Source organism: Zootoca vivipara, chromosome 17 (assembly GCF_963506605.1).
Source record: "Zootoca vivipara chromosome 17, rZooViv1.1, whole genome shotgun sequence".
NCBI classification, from domain to species: Eukaryota; Metazoa; Chordata; class Lepidosauria; order Squamata; family Lacertidae; genus Zootoca; species Zootoca vivipara.
Genome location: NC_083292.1, coordinates 13,938,219 through 13,961,497, shown reverse-complemented (window position 1 = coordinate 13,961,497; position 23,279 = coordinate 13,938,219). Strand labels below are relative to the sequence as shown.

The window sequence follows — 23,279 nt, the reverse complement described above, 5'->3', positions numbered from 1 at the left end:
CTGGAAGCAACGCAAAGGTTTCTGCCGCCTGCGCAGAAGTGGGCTACTGCCGCCCGCGCATGTGCAGAAGAGGTGCCTCTGGATGCGAATGTTTTGGGGTAAGAATGGACCCGCGGAACAAATTAAATTCGTATCCAGAGGTACCACTGTATAAAGCAGTGTTCCATAGACTGTTGTATTATATGGGCACAACTGCTCCCTATTCAACTAGTGCTGCATATATTTGTACATATCTAGTGGATTTACCGGGCAAATAGAAATCTTGCCATCTTGAGGAAGAAAAAAAAAGTTCAGCAGCTCATGTAGGTGATGTCAGTTTCTGGCAAAGCCTCAGACATCACTGAACAGGTTTATATAAATCTACCCAAGACATCCAAGGAAACAGCCACTGTCACTCATCCTTGAAGTGAGACTCCCTTCTTGCTCTTCAAGTATAGAAACCAGGCACAGGCAAACTCGGCCTTCCAGCTGTTTTGGGACTACAATTCCCATCATCCCTGACCACTGGTCCTGCTAGCTAGGGATGATGGGTGTTGTAGTCCCAAAACATCTGGAGGGCAGAGTTTGCCTATGCCTGATTAAAACATTCAAGTGTGCTACATTTTGCTGATGTTTCATGCATAATGTCAGGGATTGCTCTAGCAGTGAGCATTCCTTGACACATAAGCATTACAATATTTAATTTTCTAGGTCAAGGGAGGTCTCTGCAAGACACACTAGCTGTCGATCTGTACCAAGCCTCACCTGAATTGCAGAAGTATTCACATCAAATTTCCGAAAGATGGCAAAAGCTTCTTCAAACAGTTCGTTACTAATAGCAATATTTGCAATATCTGGAGCATCATAGTTGTCTAGACGGTTTATATACTCCATGACGCGTGTTCGGTCTGCTTTAATGGCCGTCAGTATTAGGAGATTCTGAAGATTCCTTTAAGGGCAAAGAATGAAATAGTCAAGAAGTAGATTCAACCAGGAGGCTTCCCTGCAGAGTTTGCTTACGAGTATTTTAGGAGTTAGGCAGGAATAAAAGACAACTATCTGTGGGCAACGGGACATGGGTGGCGCTGTGGGTTAAACCACTGAGCCTCTTGGGCTTGCTGATCAGAAGGTCGGTGGTTCGAATGCCCACGACGGGGTGAGCTCCCGTTGCTCAGTCTCTGCTCCTGCCAACCTAGCAGTTCGAAAGCACGTCAAAGTGCAAGTAGATAAATAGGTACCACTGCGGCGGGAAGGTAAACGGCATTTCTGTGCGCTGCTCTGGTTCGTCAGCAGCGGCTTAGTCATGCTGGTCACATGATCCAGAAGCTGTACACCGGCTCCCTCGGCCAGTAAAGTGAGATGAGCGCCGCAACCATAGAGTTGTCAGTGACTGGACCTAATGGTCAGGGGTCCCTTTACCTTTTTATGTGTGGGCAACAGTAACCAGTTTTTAAAGTGAGCATTAATTCACTTGAAACCAAAACTAGCTTCTAGCAGCTGAAGTCAATGCAACTTCACAACGTAATAGAAAAATGAGCAGGGTTGTGGCTTGTCACACTATATAACTGGGGTGGCTAGCCATTTTCAGCACAAGAGCCACATTGGTACATTTCTCCTTGTACAGGCAGGTCAAGTGTGAAAGCGAGTGTGGCAGAGGGCCAAAAGCTCAGTAAGAATTCATTAATATTTAACAAATCCATTACTATTTTATTGGCTCTTTGTCTCTTTAATAAGTAATTTGTTTATTTATTGTATTTATTTTAAGCAGCACTCTTAATTCATCTGTGCTACTTTCCCAAGCCTACAGAGGATAGGGACTCCTAAATTTAAAATTCATACCAAACTCATGTTTTGAAAAGCTGCCATGTACTCAATTTCACATGCTGATTCACAAAACAATTGATACTTAGTAAAATTTGCTGAGTAACTGAAACAAGATGCTTGTTTCAGGATGCCCTGTATACCTGAGTGTCTCCACCCCCATCATTCTGCCCAGACACTGAGGTCCAGCTCCGAGGGCCTCCTGGCGGTTCCCTCGCGACGAGAAGTGAGGTTACAGGGAACCAGGCAGAGGGCCTTTTCGGTAGTGGTGCCCGCCCTGTGGAACGCCCTCCCATCAGATGTCAAGGAAATACACAACCATCAGACTGTTAGATGACATCTGAAGGCAGCCCTGAATAGGGATGGATGTTTTCAAGGATTGATGTTTTACTCTGTCTGATGTTTTAATCTGCTGAAAGCCACCCAGAGTGGCTGGGGCAAACCAGTCGGATGGGCAGCATATAAAATAATAATAATAATAATAATCACTAATTATTTATTGCTATTATTATTCACAGTCCAAAAGTCTCTGCAGCAAACTATGCACCACTGTTGCCCCTATCTACAAGGAGACTGTTTGCAATTTCACTCCTCCGATGCTGCAGATGAGATTGTTGTAAATCACATGCCTGTCCCGGACAACTCTGGGAAAGGAAGAAGTCTTATCTCTTCCGCTGAGGGTACTATTACACTGTACTTTCGCTTTTATTTCTTTGTATTGGTTCTCTCAGAGCTGGAGAGAATGGACGTCATTATGCCTTTGTCTGTACATAGTGTGTAAATAAATAGTAGATTAGATCTACGATGTCTCACTCTTCTTGCTGTGTTAAGCCAGAAGATTAAGTGTGCATATACCAGCTGGTATATGTTGCTGAGTGCACTGGAGAAGAGAAATACCTTTTCCAGAGCTGCGCATACCGGAGGACGCTCAGAGTTTAGGGGGCTTGCAGGCACCCCCAGGGCATTTTTCCAGGCATTCCCAATGGAAAAAGTCTTTGGGGTCTCCCATTTCAGGGCCCCTGAGACAACAGCCTCCAAATAGCAGACTTCCCTTGCAGTTCCAAATAATAATGCCAAGCAGACCAACACAGCTAAGTTCAATTCTCAATCTTAAGAAAAGCCTCATGAAACATCTTGAAGCAAAGGGCAAGGAGGATGGGGCACCAGCCGAGATAATTAAAAAAGGGATTGTGCTGCCACAGCTAAATATTGGGAAGGGTCCCATCTGAAACTGCTGCGGCGGGCTGGTCTATTACTTCTGCTATATATATAGTATACCCATTTTACAGCAAACCTTACACTATGAAGCCTAGCACATAATAGTCATTTCCATGTATATTTAGTGTAGTGGGGAGGGAGGGCCTTCCCCTTCCTACCTGTGCTCACTGAAGACAGAGTTATCCAAAACAATCTTTTCCAGTAGCTCAATGAGCTCATTGGGCAAGTCAGCCGTCATGAAAGCTTTGACAGTCACAGAAACCTCCTCTGGATCCTGCGTTTCTGATAATGCGGTTTGGACAACCTGCATGTTTTAAAAACAAATGTCTGCTAGTGACATGAAGAGAGCATACTAACTAGTAGCCTAGTTTTAGGAAGCCAGTTAGGAAAGGACAGCAGGAGTGCATTTAACTTTCAAGGAACAAAGTTTAGTTTATGAAGGAAATAGATGGGTCTGGAAGACGAGTAACCATCAAACTATTTGGCTTGCTTGGCATGTATCTAACACAGAACCATGAGCAGCCTTCCCCACCAGAAAATAAGGAGTTCAGCACGGAAGAGTTTACGGGTATTTGGAGAGAAAAAAATCACAGGCAAAGAAACAAGGGGAAAAACAAATGATACTCTCATGGCGCAAGCAAGCAGGCAGGCATAGAGCATTAGAGGGACAAGGCTGATCTCATTTAGAGGAGAACTATGGGAAATGAGGGACTATATAAGATCTTTGGCAACTGCTACCCATTTCAGAGCACAATGCTGAAGAACAGATGACATTTCTCTTCTTGCTCAGTCACGAACCACTACATTCTACCTGTTTTGTACAAATTCAGTCTACTTGCTATACCTGATCAATGAGTGGCCTCCTGAATGGATTGTTTTCCTCCAGAACGTTTACCCACAGTTCTGGATCTTTCCTGCGCACCAGGTAGCGAGCTTCGCTCTTGAACAAGGAGTTCTCATTGCAGACCTGAAAGAAGCGAAGGAAAAGGACAATAAATGCATTGAGTACATATTTGGACTAAAAGCAGCTATTTACAGGCAGCTATTTCCAGATTCACTGGAAGCCTTAATTAGGCTGTAAATCCATTTAATTTGCAACGCTTCCAATTCTGTGGCACCTTGCTTTTTGAAGCTGGCTTTCCTTTTCAGAAAACTCATGGGCACACAGCCTTTACTGGGAAGAGATTCACCAAGCACAGGTCCAGAGGCTCAAGAGATCTGATTGCAAGACAGAACAAGGAATAATAAAATAATAATAGTAATAATTTATTATTTATACCCCGCCCATCTGGCCAGGCCTCCCCAGCCACTCTGGGCGGCTTCCAACAGAAATATTAAAATACAATAATTTATTAAACATTAAAAGCTTCCCTAAACAGCTGGATGAAGTGCAAGTGTTGAGTGTCCTTTCAATAACACACTCCATCTTGTTCAAGTGAATAAACCATCTTGAAGGAGCTGTGTTAAGTTGAATGCCAACAAATGCTACTGCAAAAGCATCCACAGAATGTCAGTTTAGTAGTCAGTACAAAAGTTAGATTTTATTTTGAGGCAGTGTCCCATTAGCTAATCAGCTATGAGCCATAACTTTATCTCAACTGGCTCATCACATTCCATATTATCAATAAAAGCTTATCTTGAACTACATTTATTTCGGTAATAGGGAGAGTGCCTTATAATGTGTCCATGGTATGAACTCCAGTAGATGTCAGTCTTTACCCATCTCACTGTAACACGAGACTAGCTCTATGCTTGAAGTGTGCATACCTTAGTAAATCTGTACACGCTTGCTAACACAGTGGTACCTCAGGTTACAGACAGTTCAGGTTACAGACTCCGCTAACCCAGAATAAGTACCTCGGGTTAAGAACTTTGCTTCAGGATGAGAACAGAAATCGCGTGGCAGCAGTGGGAGGCCCATTAGCTAAAGTGGAACCTCAGGTTAAGAACAGTTTCAGGTTAAGAACGGACCTCCAGAACTAATTAAGTTCTTAACCCGAGGTACCACTGTATATGTTAAACTTGCAGGGCTTTCCAAACTGTATGTCACAAAGTTAGTGTGTCGGCTGCAGTGTGTAGGTGTGTCACGCAAACACTCCTCCCGGGGCTGGAAAGGGGTTAGTTTAACCTCCAGTTTGCTAGTAAAAAACTGAATTGCTGTGTCACAAAATGATGCATGTCTAAAAAGTGTGTCACCAACATGAAAAGTCTGGAAAGCTCTGTATTACAGGGTCAGTTCATCAGAGAAACACAATGTGTATTTGTAAACCCAGTCTTGTAATGAGGAAGTTGCCTGTACCTTTTATGCACCACATGAAGTAGCTGTGTGGGTTCACCACAGTGGTTTATAAATTTGGAGAAAGGATTCTCTAATGCTACAGTGAACTACCTGCTAAGGAACCTCTGCATATCTGCAAGGGAGCAGCTGTGCACTGCGGAAGATTGTGGGTACCACTCAAGGAAAAGCATACTGTTCATGTAAGGCAGTTTCCCAACCTGGTCCCCTCCAGGTGTTTGGAGTACAACTCCCATCAGCCCCAATACAGCTACATTGGTTGGGCTTGCAGAGCACCGGGTTGGAGAAAGCACCTCACCATTCAAACTGAGAACACACCCAATGTTTCCTTGCTGCCATAGGGCAGGTGTCCTTTGCACCTCCAGATATTGCTGAACTACAACTCCCATCACCCCATGCCATTTGCTGTGCTTGCTGTGGCTGATGGGTGTTGTATTTTAGCAACACCTGGAGAACAAAAGGTTCTGCACACCTGCCCTATGGAAAGGCTAGCAGAGGTGATCAAACAAGTCTTCCAGAAAATTTGTTTTAAAACTGACTGGGGAAGGGAGGATATCTGAACTAACAGGTGGCTCATCTAACTATTGCTGATCTTCTCATGGCTTGTGCACCAGAAGATGGCAACCACAGCCCCTTTGAACCTTCATAACTATGAGAAAATAAGAATTAGATTTGACAGATTTCTTAACCACTCTTCACTGCAATTCCATATGCATGATATAATCAAATCCACTTACATGATACAATTGGGGGTGGGGACAGGGGAGAAGAGAGAGCACAATATAGGTAAGTTACAGCAAGACAACACTAAAATACCTTTATGAGTTCAAGGTCACACTGCCCCCTCTCATAAGCAACGCATGCCAAGTGTGGGTCCCTCTTTTCACAGTATTTGCCTACAACACGGCTGTCGTAAAAGGGGTTCTCCCGCAGAAAGCGTTCTGGGTTGTTGTTGCTGTCAATATAGATTTTAGCCAGTGCATTGTGTGTTGCTGGTTCTTCACAGCCTTCATGAATTCGAGACTCGAGCCAGGGCAGCAGCAACTTAAGCCTTAAATAAGAATGCAATTAATTAATTTTCTATGCTACTAGCAACCAGCAAAGACCCACCTTTAAACTGCCTCACAGAATCAACCTCCATCTCTCTCTTTCCCCGCCCCCTTCTGCGCATATCATAAAGAGGATGGAGGGCCCCTGCTAAGGAGCTAACCAAAGAATACGAAATGTAATCATTCTGAAGTGAGAGGAAGACGATTTTATACTAATGGTGGAACTTTATTCTATGAGGAAGCATTTCTTCCAACTCCTAAGTAAAGCTGGTCAGTTTGGCTTCTATTGAGCTTTTGCCTTGCGCATCCCCTAAAATTAAAATTTCCACCTTTGCTAATATAAAGGACTGCCTATCTTCTTTAATACCTGTTCTCCATCTACCAACCAAGGAACCCTTGCCTAAGGATGGAGACAAATCTGGGTAACAGCCACATCTTCCATTTCTGGAGATGGCAAAATCAGTCATTGTTAAATATTATTTTTCTTGATGAGCCTTGGCAAAACCCAATACTTGCATAGCACCTGAATAGTCTACTATTTCTTCCCCTATTCCATCTTGGGACTGGAACCCAGTGGCTTCACCATCAGCCATTTTTCTTCCACCCTCACTGCTGTTTATCATTGAGACCAGTGGTTCTTAAAGGGTGTGGCGCATTGGTTTTGCAGGAGAGAATGGCAAGTGTGGTCCAAGGGCAAGCAAAGATAATTTTTAACATTTCAGTATATTATCATATCGTATAGTATCAAGATGAGCGCCGCAACCCCAGAGTCATCCGTGACTGCACCTAACAGTCAGGGGTCAATATCAAGAACTGAAAAGGGAAAGGTTTGTTTCTGTTGATGAGGAGATGAGAATTTGTCTCAAATTAAACCTAATATTGTAGTAAAGTTAAAGCTTACTGGGATATGATATGTAATGAAAAATATGTTTAAAATAACGTTTGTAAAAACAACAACCCAGAAGCCTTCCTTTTGGGAATTATAAGGACAGAACTACCCAAACTGTATAGAAATTTATTCATGTATGCAACTACAGTGGCAAGAATGTTATTTGCCCCAAAACGGAAAGAAGTAGTAGTCCCAGAGAAAGAAGAATGGATACAAAAACATATGGAATGTGCAGAAATGGCAGAACTTACTGGAAAAATAAGAAATCAAGACAACAAACTTTTAATAAAAGAATGGAAATGGTTTATTGAATATTTACAAATAAACTGTAAACAGATAATAACATTGGCAGGACTATTGTAACAACCTGAAGTTTTGTAAGAGTATATATATATTTGAAGTAGGTATATGAGTAAGTTAATTTGGACTATGCAGAAAATATAAAAAATAAATTTAAGGAACCGCAGAAAGAACTCAAGTTTTGAAATGTTAGATTGTAAAATTATTGAAATGTATAAAACTGAAAATCATAAAAAATTAAAATTAAACCTAATATAATGAGATTTCGCAGCAAAAACACCTCTCATTGAGTCTGTATGCATACTTGAGGTACATAGGAAAGAGGCTTGTTTGTATTTTGGGAATGATTAGTGTTCTTATGTAGCTGCATGGTTTTATATTTTCTGGATGTCCCATGATCATATCATAGAGTAGCTGTGTTCTGTGTTATACTGTAAATCAAGTACTGCCAGGAGCTGTTTCTTTTTGTTTTCCATTGTATTTCTTATCAATTAAAAATTGGTATGGCAGCAGCAAATTTTTATTCTGAAAATGTGGCCCAGAGAAAAAAGTTGGTCTAATAAGGGTACTGATCTAAAGTGGTTTTTGGGAGTATTTTGACACAATGGTTTTTTGCAAGCACATAGCTTTGCAGTTGGAATCCAAGACGTTTTAGAAATAAAGGCATTCTGAACAGGAACTAAAATTAGTTTGTCTGCAGGTCTTACCTATTTCTTTTTTCCACTTCAGCTACCAGTTCATCTGTTGAGAACTGGCCTCTCACCACCATGATCAAGTTCTTGATAACATCTTCAGAACAATCCACATCTAGAAGCCCTCCAACCACAGCTGGAATACGACTTGGGTTTACCTAGAACAAGTCATTATTTTTAGTTTCAGGTCTCACCAAAAAATGTCCAAACTATTGTTACAAAGACACATTGGTAAACTGCAGATTGCAACCAATTCAAAAACATTATTAAATAAAAAGCCATGCTTAAAATTTCATATTGAGTATCCTCTGATTACTTCCCTAGCACATTTTCTGCTGAATGTCTAAGGTAAGGATTTGCTGTCACTGACATCAAAAGCACGTTCTTAAAAGTTATGAATCAAATTGCTGCATGTGCAGATACATTACCTTTTGAACATAGATCTCAATGTATTTCTGCAAGTTGTTACGGTACAAATAGAGAACCAGGTCATGGACGAAGTCAAATCTGTCGCAGACAATTATGAGGGGAAGCTGGTCTGTGAGCTTAGCTTCCTGTACAAACGGAGAGGAGCAAATACAGCAACATACCATTATGAGAAAGAGAGAAACAATAAAGTACAAGCAAGAACAAAAGTCCAAGAGAAAGAAACTTGAATGGAAACCTGGTTAATTACATAAGAACCCAGCTCAATACTGTGGTACAAGGACTACTTATGTGACACAGGCAAACAACATGGTTGCGCTTCTCATTCCAGAAAATACACATTTCCTCTGCAATAGATTACCAAGTGCCACTATGTGCATTCATCACCAATGGAATGGAAAGGTGTAGCCCTCTTCAGTGCAGAAGGGCATTTTTATCACAACCAAGAGGAAAGGTCAATACCCCTTTACTGTATTCAATACAGGAGGCAAGATATACCGTATTTACTCGAGTCTAATGCACCATCGAATCTCATGTGCACCCCAATTTTAAGAACATTGAAACCAAAAAAAGTACTTGCTGGCAAATGCAAAATTGAATCTAATGCACACCTTAATTTTCGCAACATAATTTGGCCAAAAAAAAGGTGAGCATTAGATTCGAGTAATTACAGCAGTCATCATGGCTTAGTAGCCATATCCTCCACAAATTTGCCCAATCCCCTTTTAAAGCCATCTTGTGGAAGGGAATTCCAAGGGATAACTATGCACTGTGTGAAGTAGTAGTTTGTTTGTTTGTCTGAAATGAATTCTCCCCAATATTCAATTTAATCGGCTGACCTCTGGTTGGAAAACATAAAAATTCAAAGATAAAAAGTTCGCACAATTTAAAATGAAACAAACATATTGAGAATCAGGGGTAACACAGAAAAAGGTCTAAACAGACATTTAAAATACCACCACTCAGTTTGGTACTGTGGGTGTTTTACCTTCAGAAAGTTCTTCACCCGTTCTGGATTATAACAATTGCTTTCTCGGCAGATTCTTTCTACCTCTTTGATTTGGCCAGTCTTGCAAGCTGCCTGGATATACTTAAAGTGGACATCTGGGTCTTGACTGAAGTTCACGATAGAGCCCAGGAAATAAAACAGCCCTAGAGAGACAGGTTTAAGTGGTTAGGGGGGGTGTCCACATTGGGGTGGAGGGGGAGAAAAGAAAGGCACCTCTACAAGCATCAAATATAAACAGCTTCAACAAGGCATAGACCAAGGACCAGTTGCCCAACAAATTATGATCCAATAGCCAGTAATGAAAATGGCCTCAATCCATGCTTTAAAATTAGGAAGCATTTTCACCATTGCATTCCTAACTCAGACGTATAAACAATTCACTTGATTAAATTATTTTAGCAACTTCTAGAAATAAGTATTGGTTTTCTTATTTCCTCCCCTCATTCTAGCATCTTTAATAGCTGTCTGTGACTGGACCTAACGGTCAGGGGTACCTGTACCTTTACCTTTTACTAACTACTGTAAATATTCAGTAGGCATGTTTGGGAATCTAAGTTGTTTAAAAGATTTGCTAGCCATTATTTCAGGCAAATATTTTAAGAATTAGAAACTACCTTTTAAGACAGGACTTGTAAGCTCCTTGCAGCTTGCAAACTTGCTTACTAGAGCCCCATCCCTTTAGAACTACCAACATAGACATAACTTTAGGCTGCACTGTAATAGTTACAGTGAAAATCCGCTGGGAAAGAAAAATATTACTTTTACGACCTCTAAACTATACAAATTTACTTACATGCCTGCCTATTATGCACAATGTATTCTACTTCTTGCTCTTCTCCATTAGTAGAAGATTTGCAGTGCCCTGCCTTCATCCACAGCCATGGTTTTAGCTTTGACAATATTGCTCAGCACTGCTACACTCTCACAGGGGCCAGAAACATGTGTAAAAAATGCACTCCTGCATTCTGTTTATTTTTCAGTGCTTGTATAAAAACAGCCTCCCGCCTCCATTAGCTGACATTCTGCAGCCCTTGGTAAAACACGTTTAACTGAAGCAAGCACTATTCTCTGCTTCCGAGGCTTACCTTCGTAACTTTTAAAGGATTCAAACAGCTCCACAAGAGACTGGGTGCCCAGCTGCTCGTGGTATTTGGACGCCACTTGCACACAGAGCTGTAGGTTTTGTCGGATGTTGGCGGACAGCATAGCACGTAGGCACTCAACAGAATCTTCAACTGATAGAGAGCCAAAGAAGTTCACAAGCCACTAAGGAAAGAAGAAGCAAATAATTCAGCATGTTCACACCAGGACATGAATGGCTACCATATCGTGAGTTTCAATTATCTACCAATCTAAGGGAAGCACAAAGGTGAATTAAAGCACTGAGGTCCATTATCATGTTTTGGTTGTTTCAGGAGAGCCAAGGTAGGCATGGAGGGCAGGGGAGAAGCCTTCTTTTGCTCCCTTCATTTTATCCTCACAACCACCCTGTAGAGTACATTAGGCTGAGTGTGTCATCAGCAAGCTTTATAGCCAACTAAGGATTTGAACCTGGGTCTCCCCAGTCCTGACCCAGCACACTAAGCAATATACTACACTGGATTGTCTAGAAGCAGAAGATCACTGGAAGCAAAAGGGGGTGGTCTGAACGGTCTGTAGGAAGGGAAGCAACCAACAAACCAAAGAATACAAGGGAGAACAGTGCAGAAAGGAGCATGAACCCTAACTGGTTAAGTGTGCATATATATTTGTCTGCACATTATCTTACCTCCGGGTTCAAAAGATGGGTATGAACAACAGCTCGCTTGATGTCGTAAAGATCAGTGTAGTGTTCCAATGCTCTCTGTAACAAGCCTGCCTTTTCACAAAGTTGGGCAATGTGGGCACGATCATAATGTGTGAACATCTGGTTTCCCAGGATAGCATCTGCAACCTAGGGATTAGCAACATTGCAAGTCAATTTATAAAAAGAGGAATAGTGGACTTAGTGCTCTTAAAACCCTTGTAGGTGATCTTCTACAACATGAAGCACATGGGTAGAATGTTATACACAGCTGTGTTTGGCAAAATAACAATTGCTTCCCTGAAGAAGGATTAAGAAAGGGAGTCTTCAAAAAACACCACCACAAAAGACATCCAACCCAGGAGAGTTTACCTGTGGAGCATGAATGAGGTTCATCTCAAGCAAACGAGTCTGGAGGTGGCCTTCGGCAGGACGGTTATTTTTCAAGGCATCCAACAAAAAGGAGGTACACTGCTGAATCAAACTGTTCTCCATGAACACATCAACAATCTACAGCATAGGAATCAAACAGATGGCCATCAGACACATAAACCTTTGCCTAAGTGTGCTACAAAACTATTTTTAATTTATGCATGCAAATATATTGTACCAATTAGTTGTAGGTCTAAAAACAACAACAAATCTTTAATTCACCAAATACAGACTTTAAGCTCCCAATGTTTCCAAACCCCAACATAAGAACATAGCTGAATTCAATGTTTCCAAAAAACATTATTACTTCATGTCCAGGTGCCCATCACATATAAAGTATGTTTAACCTTGTTTCTCTTTTGAAAAACTATAGCGTACTTTTCAAAATCAGTTTTACCCAGTTCTTTATGTCTCTAGTTCTTGCCCAAAAGGAGCTGGTCAAAACAGAATCTCTTACATGTAAATTTGGGTTGTCACTGCCCATACCTACTAAGGTATAATTCCTTGCACTTTTGATAATTCCTTACACTGCTTTGAAACCTATAGTTAACAACTTTGCAATTCGGTAAATTGATTAGTTTTCCATAATTGCAAGACCATGAGAAAAACTGTAGACATTTAAACAAGATGGGTATTCATTTACCTGTATTAAGACTTGAGGGGCACTTTATTCTAGCTTTATCTTCTAGAATTGCAACAGACCAAGCTAGTGCTTACCTGATTGATGTTGGCTAGTGGCTCTTCATCCTGTACCAACATCTGAGCAAACTGGAGACCCTGATCTGGGCTGACCCTCATCACACTCCTCAATAAGAAAATCCAATCTGGAGTATAACCAACCTAAAAGGTCAAATTTCAAGACGTTAAGTGTTGCTTTAACTCAAGATATTCCTGCATTTTGCTACTGTATCCAAAAACAACTAGGCCTTAGCAAATTACACGTAGCTAAACCCAACCTAACATCTCAAGTCAGGTTTTTACTTGCTTCATATGAAATTAGGGCAAGAAATTGATCAGCCCATTATTCAACGTACAGATTCAACTGTTACAGTGGGTTTGCTGTGCAACTGATGTGCAACTGATATTAGATACAGCTTCTCATTTGTTGGAAGGGGACCAGTCCAAAGGGACTGTTGTTGTCGGTTCAACTTCACAATGACTTCAGTAGCTGCTAAGCTCTTTCCAAACGCCATTCAATACCTAGCTTTTCTCCTTTATACAGTTTGGGATCTGGAATCACCTACTTCTATTTGTCCAAAATATTAGTATCGCCTTTCAGGTACCCCGAATTTATGGGTATCAGGCACATTACAGCCAGGGGAAAAACACCTTCATTTGTGAAATCTCATCTGTGGAATGCACTCCCCAGGGAGGCTCACCCAATACAGAATCTTATGCTTTTACAACACTGGGCTTCAAGTCTTTTGATCAGTTTTAAATCCTACAGATTATATTATTTTAATATTAACTGAAACGCACCCTGGGAGTTCTGAAACAGAAAGGTGGGGTTTCTTAACATTTTAAATAAATGAAATTGCCAGAGATTAGCAAGACAACCATGTTAATATGCACAGCCCACCCTAGTTCAGTCCTTTAAATTGAAAGACATCCAAGAGCCTATAGAATTTAGGGTGCAAGTTTCATTCACCCGCAGGAAACGCCCTGAGGTATTGAAGCTGATTTTTTGCCAATTTTGTCCACAGAATAGTCTACTGAATGTTCCAAAGACCACATGACTTATGCAATTGAAACTTTACCAGGTGGGGCCGTTACATATCACCCTTCAGATATCCCGGAATGTTCTGAGGCTTTTCCTTATCTCGGTAAAGATAAAATTTAACTGGGCATTCAAAAAGCTTCTGGCTTGCAAAGGTGAGCATTACACAATCACATACTTTTCAGAGGGGTGGTGGTGGTGGAGATAGTTACCTTTTTGGCATAAAGAACTATTTTCTGGAATTGACCAGTTTCTGCAAAACACTGAATTACTTTGTTTGGTACATTCGCACGGAGATAAACGCTGAGGGCAAGGGTTGGGTCAGCAGCCTTTACCAAGTCTCCTAGCTCCTCAGAGCATTCCAGCTGAAACAGAAACAACATTTCAGAATCAACACAGATCCAAGTGTTAAGCTGCAATTTGCTTGCTGGCATCAAATGTAAGACTGCAATAGAACCAGCATTTCAAAGCTATTAACACCACACCCAGCTCAGCAAATGCTGCCACCCACCCCTGCTTATGGCAAGCAAATGTAGTTGCTACAGTTTGAAGATATAGGGCAGGGGTGGCCAACTCCCAAGAGGCTGTGATCTAGTTTCAGAATTAAAATCTGGCAGTGATCTACCCCCATTTTTTAGGGGTTCGGCTCAAAGTTGTTGACCTTTTTTTAGGGACAAGGAAATGGGGTGGGTGATATGCAGCCTGCACAGATGGAAGACTGGGGTGTGGGAGGGAGATGCTGCCTGCAAGGATGGAAGACTGGGGTGTGGGGTGAGGGAGGGAGATGCTGCCTGCAAGGATGGAAGACTGGGGTGTGGGGTGAGGGAGGGAGATGCTGCCTGCACAGATGAAAGACTGGGGTGTGGGGTGAGGGGGAAGATGCTGCCTGCAAGGATGGAAGACTGGGGTGTGGGGTGAGGGAGGGAGATGCTGCCTGCAAGGATGGAAGACTGGGGTGTGGGGTGAGGGGGGAGATGCTGCCTGAAAGGATGGAAGACTGGGGTTTGGGGTGAGGGGGGAGATGCTGCCTGCAAGGATGGAAGACTGGGGTGTGAGGGAGGGAGATGCTTGGCTTTGGACGAGGATGGAGGAGAGCAACCACCACGTTTTCCATGGCTGCTCTTCACCCACATACAGCCACACACACCCCTTCTCTCTTTCTCAGTTAAATAAAGGCAGCAGCAACCGAGCCCAATGGCAGGGAAAAGTTTGAACAAGGGCAGAAAAAAGTTTGATCAAGTTGCAAAGAGCGGCAATAAACTCTCTCCCCCCCTTTTTTTTTGCAAAGTGTCTCCATGTTTGCATGGGTGTGGGGCGGTCATAAAAGTTCGGGTGGGTGTTTTTCCCCCCTCTCCCCCTCTTTCTTTTCACTTTTTAAGTTCCCAAAGAAAGAGAGACGTCATCTCTCTTTCTGATGTTTGCATCCACAATCTTTTAAGAAAATAAAGGGGGGAAAGAGGGTGGTGGGGCAGGGAAATACATCTTTTGACCAGGGGCAGGGGAGAGAGAGAGACAAACCTTTCCCCTGCTGCTTCTTAGCAACGATTAAGGTCGCAGTTTCCTAAGAGACGTCACACATTTTCCTAGGTTCGGACGCATGCAGGGCTCCTTGGGGCTCCTTCCTGTACTCGTTTCCTCCTATAATCCATTTAGCCCCAGGCTAAATTTTGGGAAAGGGAGGGGGCGCTGGATGCAGAAGCTCTGCTCTTTGTTCCATGGAGCAGCATAAAATGCAGGAAGGAGATGGGGGCGGGGCCAGGTGCTCCTAGGGAAAATCAGCCAACGATCGACTGCAAGCCTCCTGGGGATCTACCGGTCGACCGCGATCGACATGTTGGCCAGCCCTGATAGGGTATGCCTGTGTGGATCTGTGATTTACCTCACTGTTTAGGAAGAAAACTCTGTGGGAATTATAGAAATGCAGCCCAAAACTCTTTTTCAAATTAATATTTTAGTGATGTCTTTGTTTACATCAACATAACAGACCGAACTAAAATAAAACCAGGAAGGGGGTCAGAGGAGTGGCTCAATGAGTTTTGCTCATTTTCAATTTAAATGGATATCATAAAATACCTTGGCAAGTATCAAATTTTCACGATCTACAGTATGTACCTAACTCATGTATGGTCCATTGGTGGATTTCTTGGGACTATGTTTATTTTCCCAGTACTGTACTAAAAATGGTGACCAACAGGGCATGCCTAATCCATTTTCACTGCTCTAAGGTAAGTGTCCACACAACAGGGAGATTTCCCATCAATGCTATTTTGCCTGTAGTTAAAGCAAAAAGCCAGCAGACCTCTCAGTTGGATGTAGGTGGGTAATCAACAAAATGCACTGTTGTCACTAACAAGGCTTTTTACTACTTGGGTAAGCATGCCTAAATAGGAATGCCAGTTAATTTCAGCATAGGCAACAGAAGCACAACTGTTTAAAGCAGACCACAGCATAATAAATTTTTGAAGCGGTCCGCTGCTTTACCTTGTCTTCTTTTAGCCATTTTTCTAAAAGCTGCTTGCGACCTTGCTGAAGAACAGGACGGCAGAGTTCCAGAGACTCAAATTTATTGAGCTGGCCTTGATCAAGGAGGATACCGAAGTACTGGAGCAAGGGAGAGGCCTGCCCTGGCTGAGCTGGTACACTCTGGAACTTTCGGATGGTATCACTTGTGCGCAAGATTCCCTGAACATTGAAACATGATTCTATTAAAAAGTCTCCCTTAAGGGAAAATCCAAGGCAAAGAGCGCTTGCTCAGCTTGCCAGCTGAGAATTCCTAAGACTTCCTAGGGTGGATTTGATTTAAACCAAATCGATTTAAATCACAATTTAAATCACTAGTCAGTAAGTTCTGATTTAAATAATTTTTTTACAGAAAAACTCAATCTTGCTGGTGTAATCTTAATATTTACAAACAGATGAAGGTTTCATTTTTGGAATAATACATTTTCAGAGTAGTTTTTTACTGTTATATCAAAAATTACTGAGTTGGTTATAGTATTAGAAATACATACAGATAATTATGAAATTATTGTGAGGTTTAATAAGTTAAGTGTTTATATTTGGACAACTTTTCTGCTGTACTTTATTGGAAGGAGAAAAATAATCATTTCCTTAGTAACAATTTAAACAATTTACAGTATTTAACTAAAGTAATAATATTATAGCACAGGTATCCAACTGACATGGTTAAACAATTTTTTAATTAAAAAAAAACAGACTGAGTTTTAGCATGCATGAAAAACTTTTAAAAAAATCTTTATTTCCTGATGAATAGCCTTTGGACTATAGCGTAACTTAAATAGAAAACTATCTGCAGAAATATTTTCCCTTCAAAAGCATTGTATTTTAAAAATCTGATTTAAATTTTAAAAAATCTGGTTTAAATTAAAAAACATCCGGTTTTTAAATAAAAAATATCACTGATTTTTATCCACCCTGCCCAGGACCAACGTAAAAATCCTGCTAGATCTAGGTCTGTTATCACATTTTTCACAAGTGAAGAATCGAGGCAATAGCCTTCTCCTAACTCTTGCTCCTCCTACTCCTCCTAATCACGTGAGCAATTGGTAGTCAGGAGAAAACCTGTATCAGAACACCGTGGATTTTACCGCGTAGTAATGACAATAAGTATAAGGTAAACTGCTGAACCTCACTTACATCACGTGCATTCATTTCAATGGGTCTACCCTGAGTACAACTTAGTTTTTAATGCCGCCCTATCTTTATAATATAATCGCCGATGTCTCCCTCAAAGGAAGACAGAACCAGTGCTCTCGTATAACTCGGGATTGCCCGCTGCTTCAAACAAGGGTTAAAGGCTACAAAATTTGTTTGGAGTGCACCCCCAAACCCCTCGACCAAAAAGTAATTTTTTAAAAAAAGATGCTTACCTTTGGTGCAGATGCAGCCACTTTAGCCGCTTCTGCATAATTTCCCTGTGCAAAAAGTGTATTAAATTTCCTGGCAAAGAGTTCTTCCGCCCCAGCTAAGTTACTCCTGATCGCCATGCGCAGACCCAAATCAGGATTCTGGAGAACATTGGTGGCGTAATTTACAATGTTATCTTCCTCCACACAAACAGAGAGTACCTATAAGAGAAAGAGAGTCAGTGAGCACACAGTAAAGTCTAAAAAGAGGACAAGGCACATTCTACTGCAGGCTTCCTCAACCTCGGCCCATAGCTGCCAAGTCTCCTTTTTTTTTTGCAGGAAACCCCCGTATTTTAAACCGTTTCCCGCTGGCAGCCCAGATTGGAAAAAATCCCGTAAATTTCCCGGATTTCTTACCTGCCAGGGAGGCTCCATTTTGGGTGCTGGCGCTGCCCGATTTCTGGTGCCCATACATGGGTAGCGCGGCACCAGAAGTCGCTTCTACGCATGTCCGGACATGCGTAGAAGCGACTTCCGGTGCTGCTCCGCCCATGCCTGGGCACCGAAAATCGAGCAGAGCGGCACCGGAAGTCGCTTCTACACATGTCTAGACATGCATAGAAGTGACTTCCGGTGCCGTGCTACCCATGTATGGGCACCGGAAATCGGGCAGCGCCAGCACCGGAAGTTGCTTCTACACATGTGCCGCACCGCTGCCGATCCCGCATTTTTCAGCGGGAGACTTGGCAGCTATGCCTCTGCCCTGCAGATGTTTTTGAGACTACAGTTCGCATCATCCCTGACCACTGGTCCTGCTAGCTAGGGACCATGGGAGTTGTAGGCCAAAAACATCTGGTGGGCCAAGGTTGAGGAAGCCTGCTCTACTGTATAAAAGGAGCATTACTGATCTGGAGGAAAAGTGCCAAACATTCAAAAATGTCACTTTATAATATTATAAATAAGACTAGGTACCACCAGGCCAACTGCTACCGGTTAGGTACAGGATGAAATACAGTTTACCACTGAAGTTCTACTTTAAGATTCTCATTTCCCCCCCCCCTTTCTTACAAAGCCTTCCTTACTGACTGCTCAGTTGTCATTTCAACAGCTTTACTGCTTACATTAGAACTTCTGCTGGAGAAATGTATTCTTATCAGTCCTCTTATCTAAAATAAAAAAATTCCTTCAGTAGCACCTTAAAGACCAACTAAGTTTTTATTTTGGTATGAGCTTTCGTGTGCGTGTGCATGCACACGAAAGCTCATACCAAAATAAAAACTTAGTTGGTCTTTAAGGTGCTACTGAAGGAATTTTTTTATTTTACTTCGACCCAGACCAACACGGCTACCTACCTGTAACCAGTCCTCTTATCTGTGCTTGATGCAGTGTTTTATTCAGTGATCATAGAGGAACTATCACGTTAATCTCAGTTATCTGATTTGTTAACAGCAAGAGAGGTTAGCATACATGTGCATGCATCGACACCTCCAATGCAGGCAGTAATCCAGATCATTAGAGAATGCATGCTTGGGAATTTGAGGTCTTGCTTCAGGACATTACACGGCATCTCTTTCACTGTTTTGAACCAATAAGCTGAAATCCTGAAGCATCAGTGCAGAGCCCAGCAAAGTGGTGACTTAAGGAAAGCCGCCACCTGGATCTTATAAAGCAGTCAGGATTCAGAGCCTAAATGAGAGCATTACAGTAAGCAGACACTGAAGTGATGGCTAATCTACAGCTGAGAAGTTTCATGCATCATCCTTACCTGTCCTTTTTTATTTACACCAATAATTCCTGAGGTAGGTTCATGAGGTGCAGTTACAAAGATAGTGTCTGCACTAATACGGTTCATGTAGATGCACACTCCAGATTCCAAGTCATACATATGAATATATCCATATTTTGTGATCAGATAGATAACACCATGCTTTGTTCCAATCTGCCAAATGTACAAGAAAGAGACAAGGTTAAACAGGACAGTTCAGAAGTTATCCACTAGTTAACTTAAGCTTCTTCCTAGCACAGCAGCGAAAATTCAACTTATTGTGCAAGTAGATTATTCCATACTTGTTAACAGCTACTGCTATCTTTAGACTGGGGAGCTGAGCATTTATACCAATACAAGTCAATCTCTAGTTCAGCTGTGAAACTGAAGCACTTAAGACCTTGGGCAAGCCCCTATGGCTGCAAGAAGCTCAGATCCAGCTTTCAATTCAAAGAAGTTCCACTCCAGGTGCAACTCTAAGAGCTTGTGTATATTCAGCAATTTTGAACAGCAGGCCTCCACCCCTCCTCCACCACCCTGTCATAAACAGATTAGGCTAAATTGCCTTCAAGTTTAAGACTGGCTTGCTTTATAGGACTACAGCATCCAATCCAGCCTAGTTACATGCTTGTTTGGATCCCGGTCCAGCAGTGCTATAAAATCAGACAAATTGCATTAAGCATTGGCCTCACTCAATTCTGTATCATTTAAACACTGATATGGTAATTTGGAATGTTATATTCAATTGTGTCTGGATACAGCTCCAGCTGTCAGCTGCCTAAGAGTTACCAACTGACATTGCCATCAGAGTGGGAGTAAACAGCATCCTTGCACCTGTTCATCATGCCTGGATGCAGCTCCATTCAAGAGCCCCTGCTATGTATAGGACACTGAATGATCTTGAATACACACACAACTAATCTTTTGCAAGGCACCTTGGGAGGGCTTCACCCTGAAAGGAAGTATGTAAGCGTTTGGAACGAAGTTCATATTTTTCTGACACAATAGTTGTTTATGGGCTAAAAAGGGCATGCAATACTACCACTGCACTTGATATGCTTTGGCCATGCCACCGGAAGTCTTAAACACACTCCTCAATTAATTACCTGCATTGCCACTGGGAAATCCGTTTGAGCCTCTGGAGGGAAAAAGACATCAACAGCTTTCTTGACAAAGGGCTGGTTTCCAGCAGCAGGTTGACCCACTTCAATTATATGCAGCTGGGGAAACACCACAGGGTTATAAATAAATTGTTTAGTTGAAAGGAGAAAAGCTCACTCAAATCAGGTGTTCCTCAGAATGGAAAAGTGTTAAAAATAATGGTATGGATTTTTCTTAAGCATTCTTCATTCTTCAAAAAGTTTAAATGTTCTATAGCAGGGATGTCCGACATGTCGATCACGCAGCTAAGATCTCTTGATTTTTCACAAGGACTTGCACAGACTACACTGGTGCAAGCTCGTATTACAGAGGGGTTGAGGAACTTCACTTAAATGGTTTATCATCTTGGATCTTATGCCCAAAAGCAGCTGTAAGCAACAAGGACAATGATCAAGTTTAAAAGGCTTTTACCTTGCCTCCTGCAGGGCTTCGCACAGCAAAACAGAAGAGGGTGGAGGGCTTGGCATTGCCTTCTATTTTGAATTCTGCGAAGGCTGCTGCATGTCCCTCTATAGGCTGGGAAACTTTTCGATCCACTGAATACAGCTGCATGGCACCAACCACACGATTTTGCTAATGGAGCAAGCATCACAGTCGTTAAACGTACAGCAAGCACTTAAGAGCCTGAAGTGTCAAGATTCTTAATCCATTCAGAGCCTCTTATCCTGTACCTCCCATCAAGAGATTCAACAGAATAGATGAATCAACAGAACAGATGCATCCCCATGTCACAGCTTACAAGTTCACGGTATGTTCAGTAGTTCTACTTTCCAGCTCAGCTGTCACAAAAATGTTTTGCCTTCTAGTCTCCCAATTTCTAGTCCACGTGCTTCAATGCAGGCTTTTGTACCCTCTGCACTCCATAGCTTTCCTTACCTGGGCAGAGATTCCTATCAGGAGCAGCCACTTCTGATTTTCATCGGTTCTGTAATTGATGATTTGGCAGCCTGCAAGACTGGCGTGCCTGTCAAACATCTTTTGGGGCAGTGAGTCTCCTTCCATACTCCAGTGATAAACTGCAGTCTCTGTCACTAAGGCAACGGTATTCACAGAAATCCATTTCCAGAAGATCACTTCCTCTGCCATCGTGTGTGCTTTCATTTTGCTTTTCATCTCAATGTTAAAGATCTGGAGTGTTTTCCCCGCTGGCATACAAGACAGAAAGACAAAGAGAATCATAGCCCTCCAAAAATGTTAAGCAATAGCTATCCGTACTCCAACACAATCTTTTTGTAGAAAGACATTTGGAAATATCTCTAAAGCTACCAAGTCAAAAGCCTCAGCTACACATGCAGCAGAATGAGGTGCTTAAAAAACTGGGCAGCACAACTTCAGCCAGCAATTGGAAGGAAACCGTATTTTTGTAAGCTCTCCTACCTGTAGCTGAAGTGGCACAGTTCATTTTACCACTTTGTAGCACCGCATGTGTGGATCCAGCATAATTTAGAACGTTGCAAGCAGAGGATGAAGGATCATGGATACCAAACTCTGACAATAATGAAGTAGAAATTTACCCAATCCCATATATTTCAGTGCCCGTAAGAGGCAGTGATGACTACCAACTTGGATAGCTTCAAAAGAGGATTAGACAAATCCACATAGAATGACAATAACAATGGCTGCTAGACACAGGGGTTATTTTACCTCCACTGTTGAAGGCAGCATGCCTCTGAATACTACCGCCGGTAGTTGCTGGAAACTGCAGGAGGGAAAAAATGCTGTTGCGCTCAGGCCCTGCTTTCAGACATCGGATAGGCATCATGCTGGCCACTGTGAGAACAGGATGCTGGACTAGATGGGCCACTGGCCTGATGCCACAGGCTCTTATGTTCAGTCTGGCCATAAGTATATCAGGTGCTTATTTTTTTAGCACTAAGCCTTGTGCTAACTTGTTTAGAATTCAAGGAAGTGTAGGATCCCCACGTAGAACGTAAATATCTGCACTTCACTTCCAGTCTTTCAAGACAAAGCCCCGTTAGGAAAGTTGGGTGAGAGAGAAGGTAGGTAGGAATACTGAAGTTTATGGCATAGTGGCAAATGAGGAAACCAAGAAGTGAACTCTCCATTCACCTTCAGCATTTTGCCTCAAAATCCCAAGATTCTTTGGGGCAAAATGCCCCCCCCCTCAAAAGTAAAGGTAGATTTCAGAATGGGCTGTTTATGAGTGCAGTATATTAAAAAAGACATTTTTCAATATTGCTCAGAACAGGATGCCAACTGTCCTACTTTTCAACTCATCGTCATCATTCAGTAACACACCAGTGTGAGCCTAAGTGGCTTAACACCATAAACAATGCTGTTATGTGCAATTTTCTGTTCCTTGTGAAGGGTAGCATTGTGTCATCTGTAAGACATTAGAAACCCAGCAGGTAAGGCAACCAAAAAAGGAAATATGACCTTTCTTCAAAAGGAGGACAAGAACTCACTGGGTTTCCTAAAGATGCAACCTGTGACTCTAGGCATCCAAGGAAGCAGAAGTCAATATTTAGTAGACAGGATTTTGAGAAGCAGACATTAAGCAACGCTATTCCCATCAGATGAAGGTCTACTTGGTGGGGGGGGGGGTTTAATTGCTTAATATCTGTTTTCTTAGAAGCATAACCTAAAAGTTATTTGAAAACTGGCTTGTTCTACAGTTAACTGTGATCAGTTTATTGCTGTCGTAAGCTTAAAAACTCCAGAAGCTTTTGAGTCTTGTCTTGCGTAACTGACAAACGTACAATGTCACTAAAATTTACTAACCAGATCCTTGATCTTTCTTTTTTTTTTAATCAACTTTCAGGGTGCACAGTGTTATTGGTGGGTGTCAAGCAGTATGACACTATTGGCACTAGAGCAGATCAGCGTCCAGTAGTCCAAGCAGAGAATTCTCA

General features: G+C 42.0%; 1 protein-coding gene across 4 annotated transcripts in view; it reads right to left on the bottom strand.

Moving 5' to 3' along the window:
• CLTCL1 (clathrin heavy chain like 1) overlaps positions 1 to 23,279 on the bottom strand; it is a 62,519-nt gene that overhangs the window by 20,689 nt on the left and 18,551 nt on the right. For all 4 annotated transcript variants that reach the window (XM_060269801.1, XM_035097942.2, XM_060269802.1 and 1 more), the window contains exons 3-20: positions 21,283 to 21,551; positions 20,818 to 20,979; positions 20,352 to 20,465; positions 19,246 to 19,419; positions 17,502 to 17,699; positions 16,093 to 16,293; positions 13,824 to 13,976; positions 12,612 to 12,734; positions 11,835 to 11,972; positions 11,448 to 11,612; positions 10,765 to 10,945; positions 9,659 to 9,822; positions 8,673 to 8,798; positions 8,260 to 8,402; positions 6,131 to 6,365; positions 3,863 to 3,985; positions 3,177 to 3,322; positions 745 to 928 (exon numbers count right to left, since the gene is read on the bottom strand). In XM_060269801.1, coding sequence (XP_060125784.1) covers positions 745 to 928; positions 3,177 to 3,322; positions 3,863 to 3,985; positions 6,131 to 6,365; positions 8,260 to 8,402; positions 8,673 to 8,798; positions 9,659 to 9,822; positions 10,765 to 10,945; positions 11,448 to 11,612; positions 11,835 to 11,972; positions 12,612 to 12,734; positions 13,824 to 13,976; positions 16,093 to 16,293; positions 17,502 to 17,699; positions 19,246 to 19,419; positions 20,352 to 20,465; positions 20,818 to 20,979; positions 21,283 to 21,551 — 2,999 coding nt within the window. The remainder of the gene's footprint in view (positions 1 to 744; positions 929 to 3,176; positions 3,323 to 3,862; positions 3,986 to 6,130; positions 6,366 to 8,259; positions 8,403 to 8,672; positions 8,799 to 9,658; positions 9,823 to 10,764; positions 10,946 to 11,447; positions 11,613 to 11,834; positions 11,973 to 12,611; positions 12,735 to 13,823; positions 13,977 to 16,092; positions 16,294 to 17,501; positions 17,700 to 19,245; positions 19,420 to 20,351; positions 20,466 to 20,817; positions 20,980 to 21,282; positions 21,552 to 23,279) is intronic.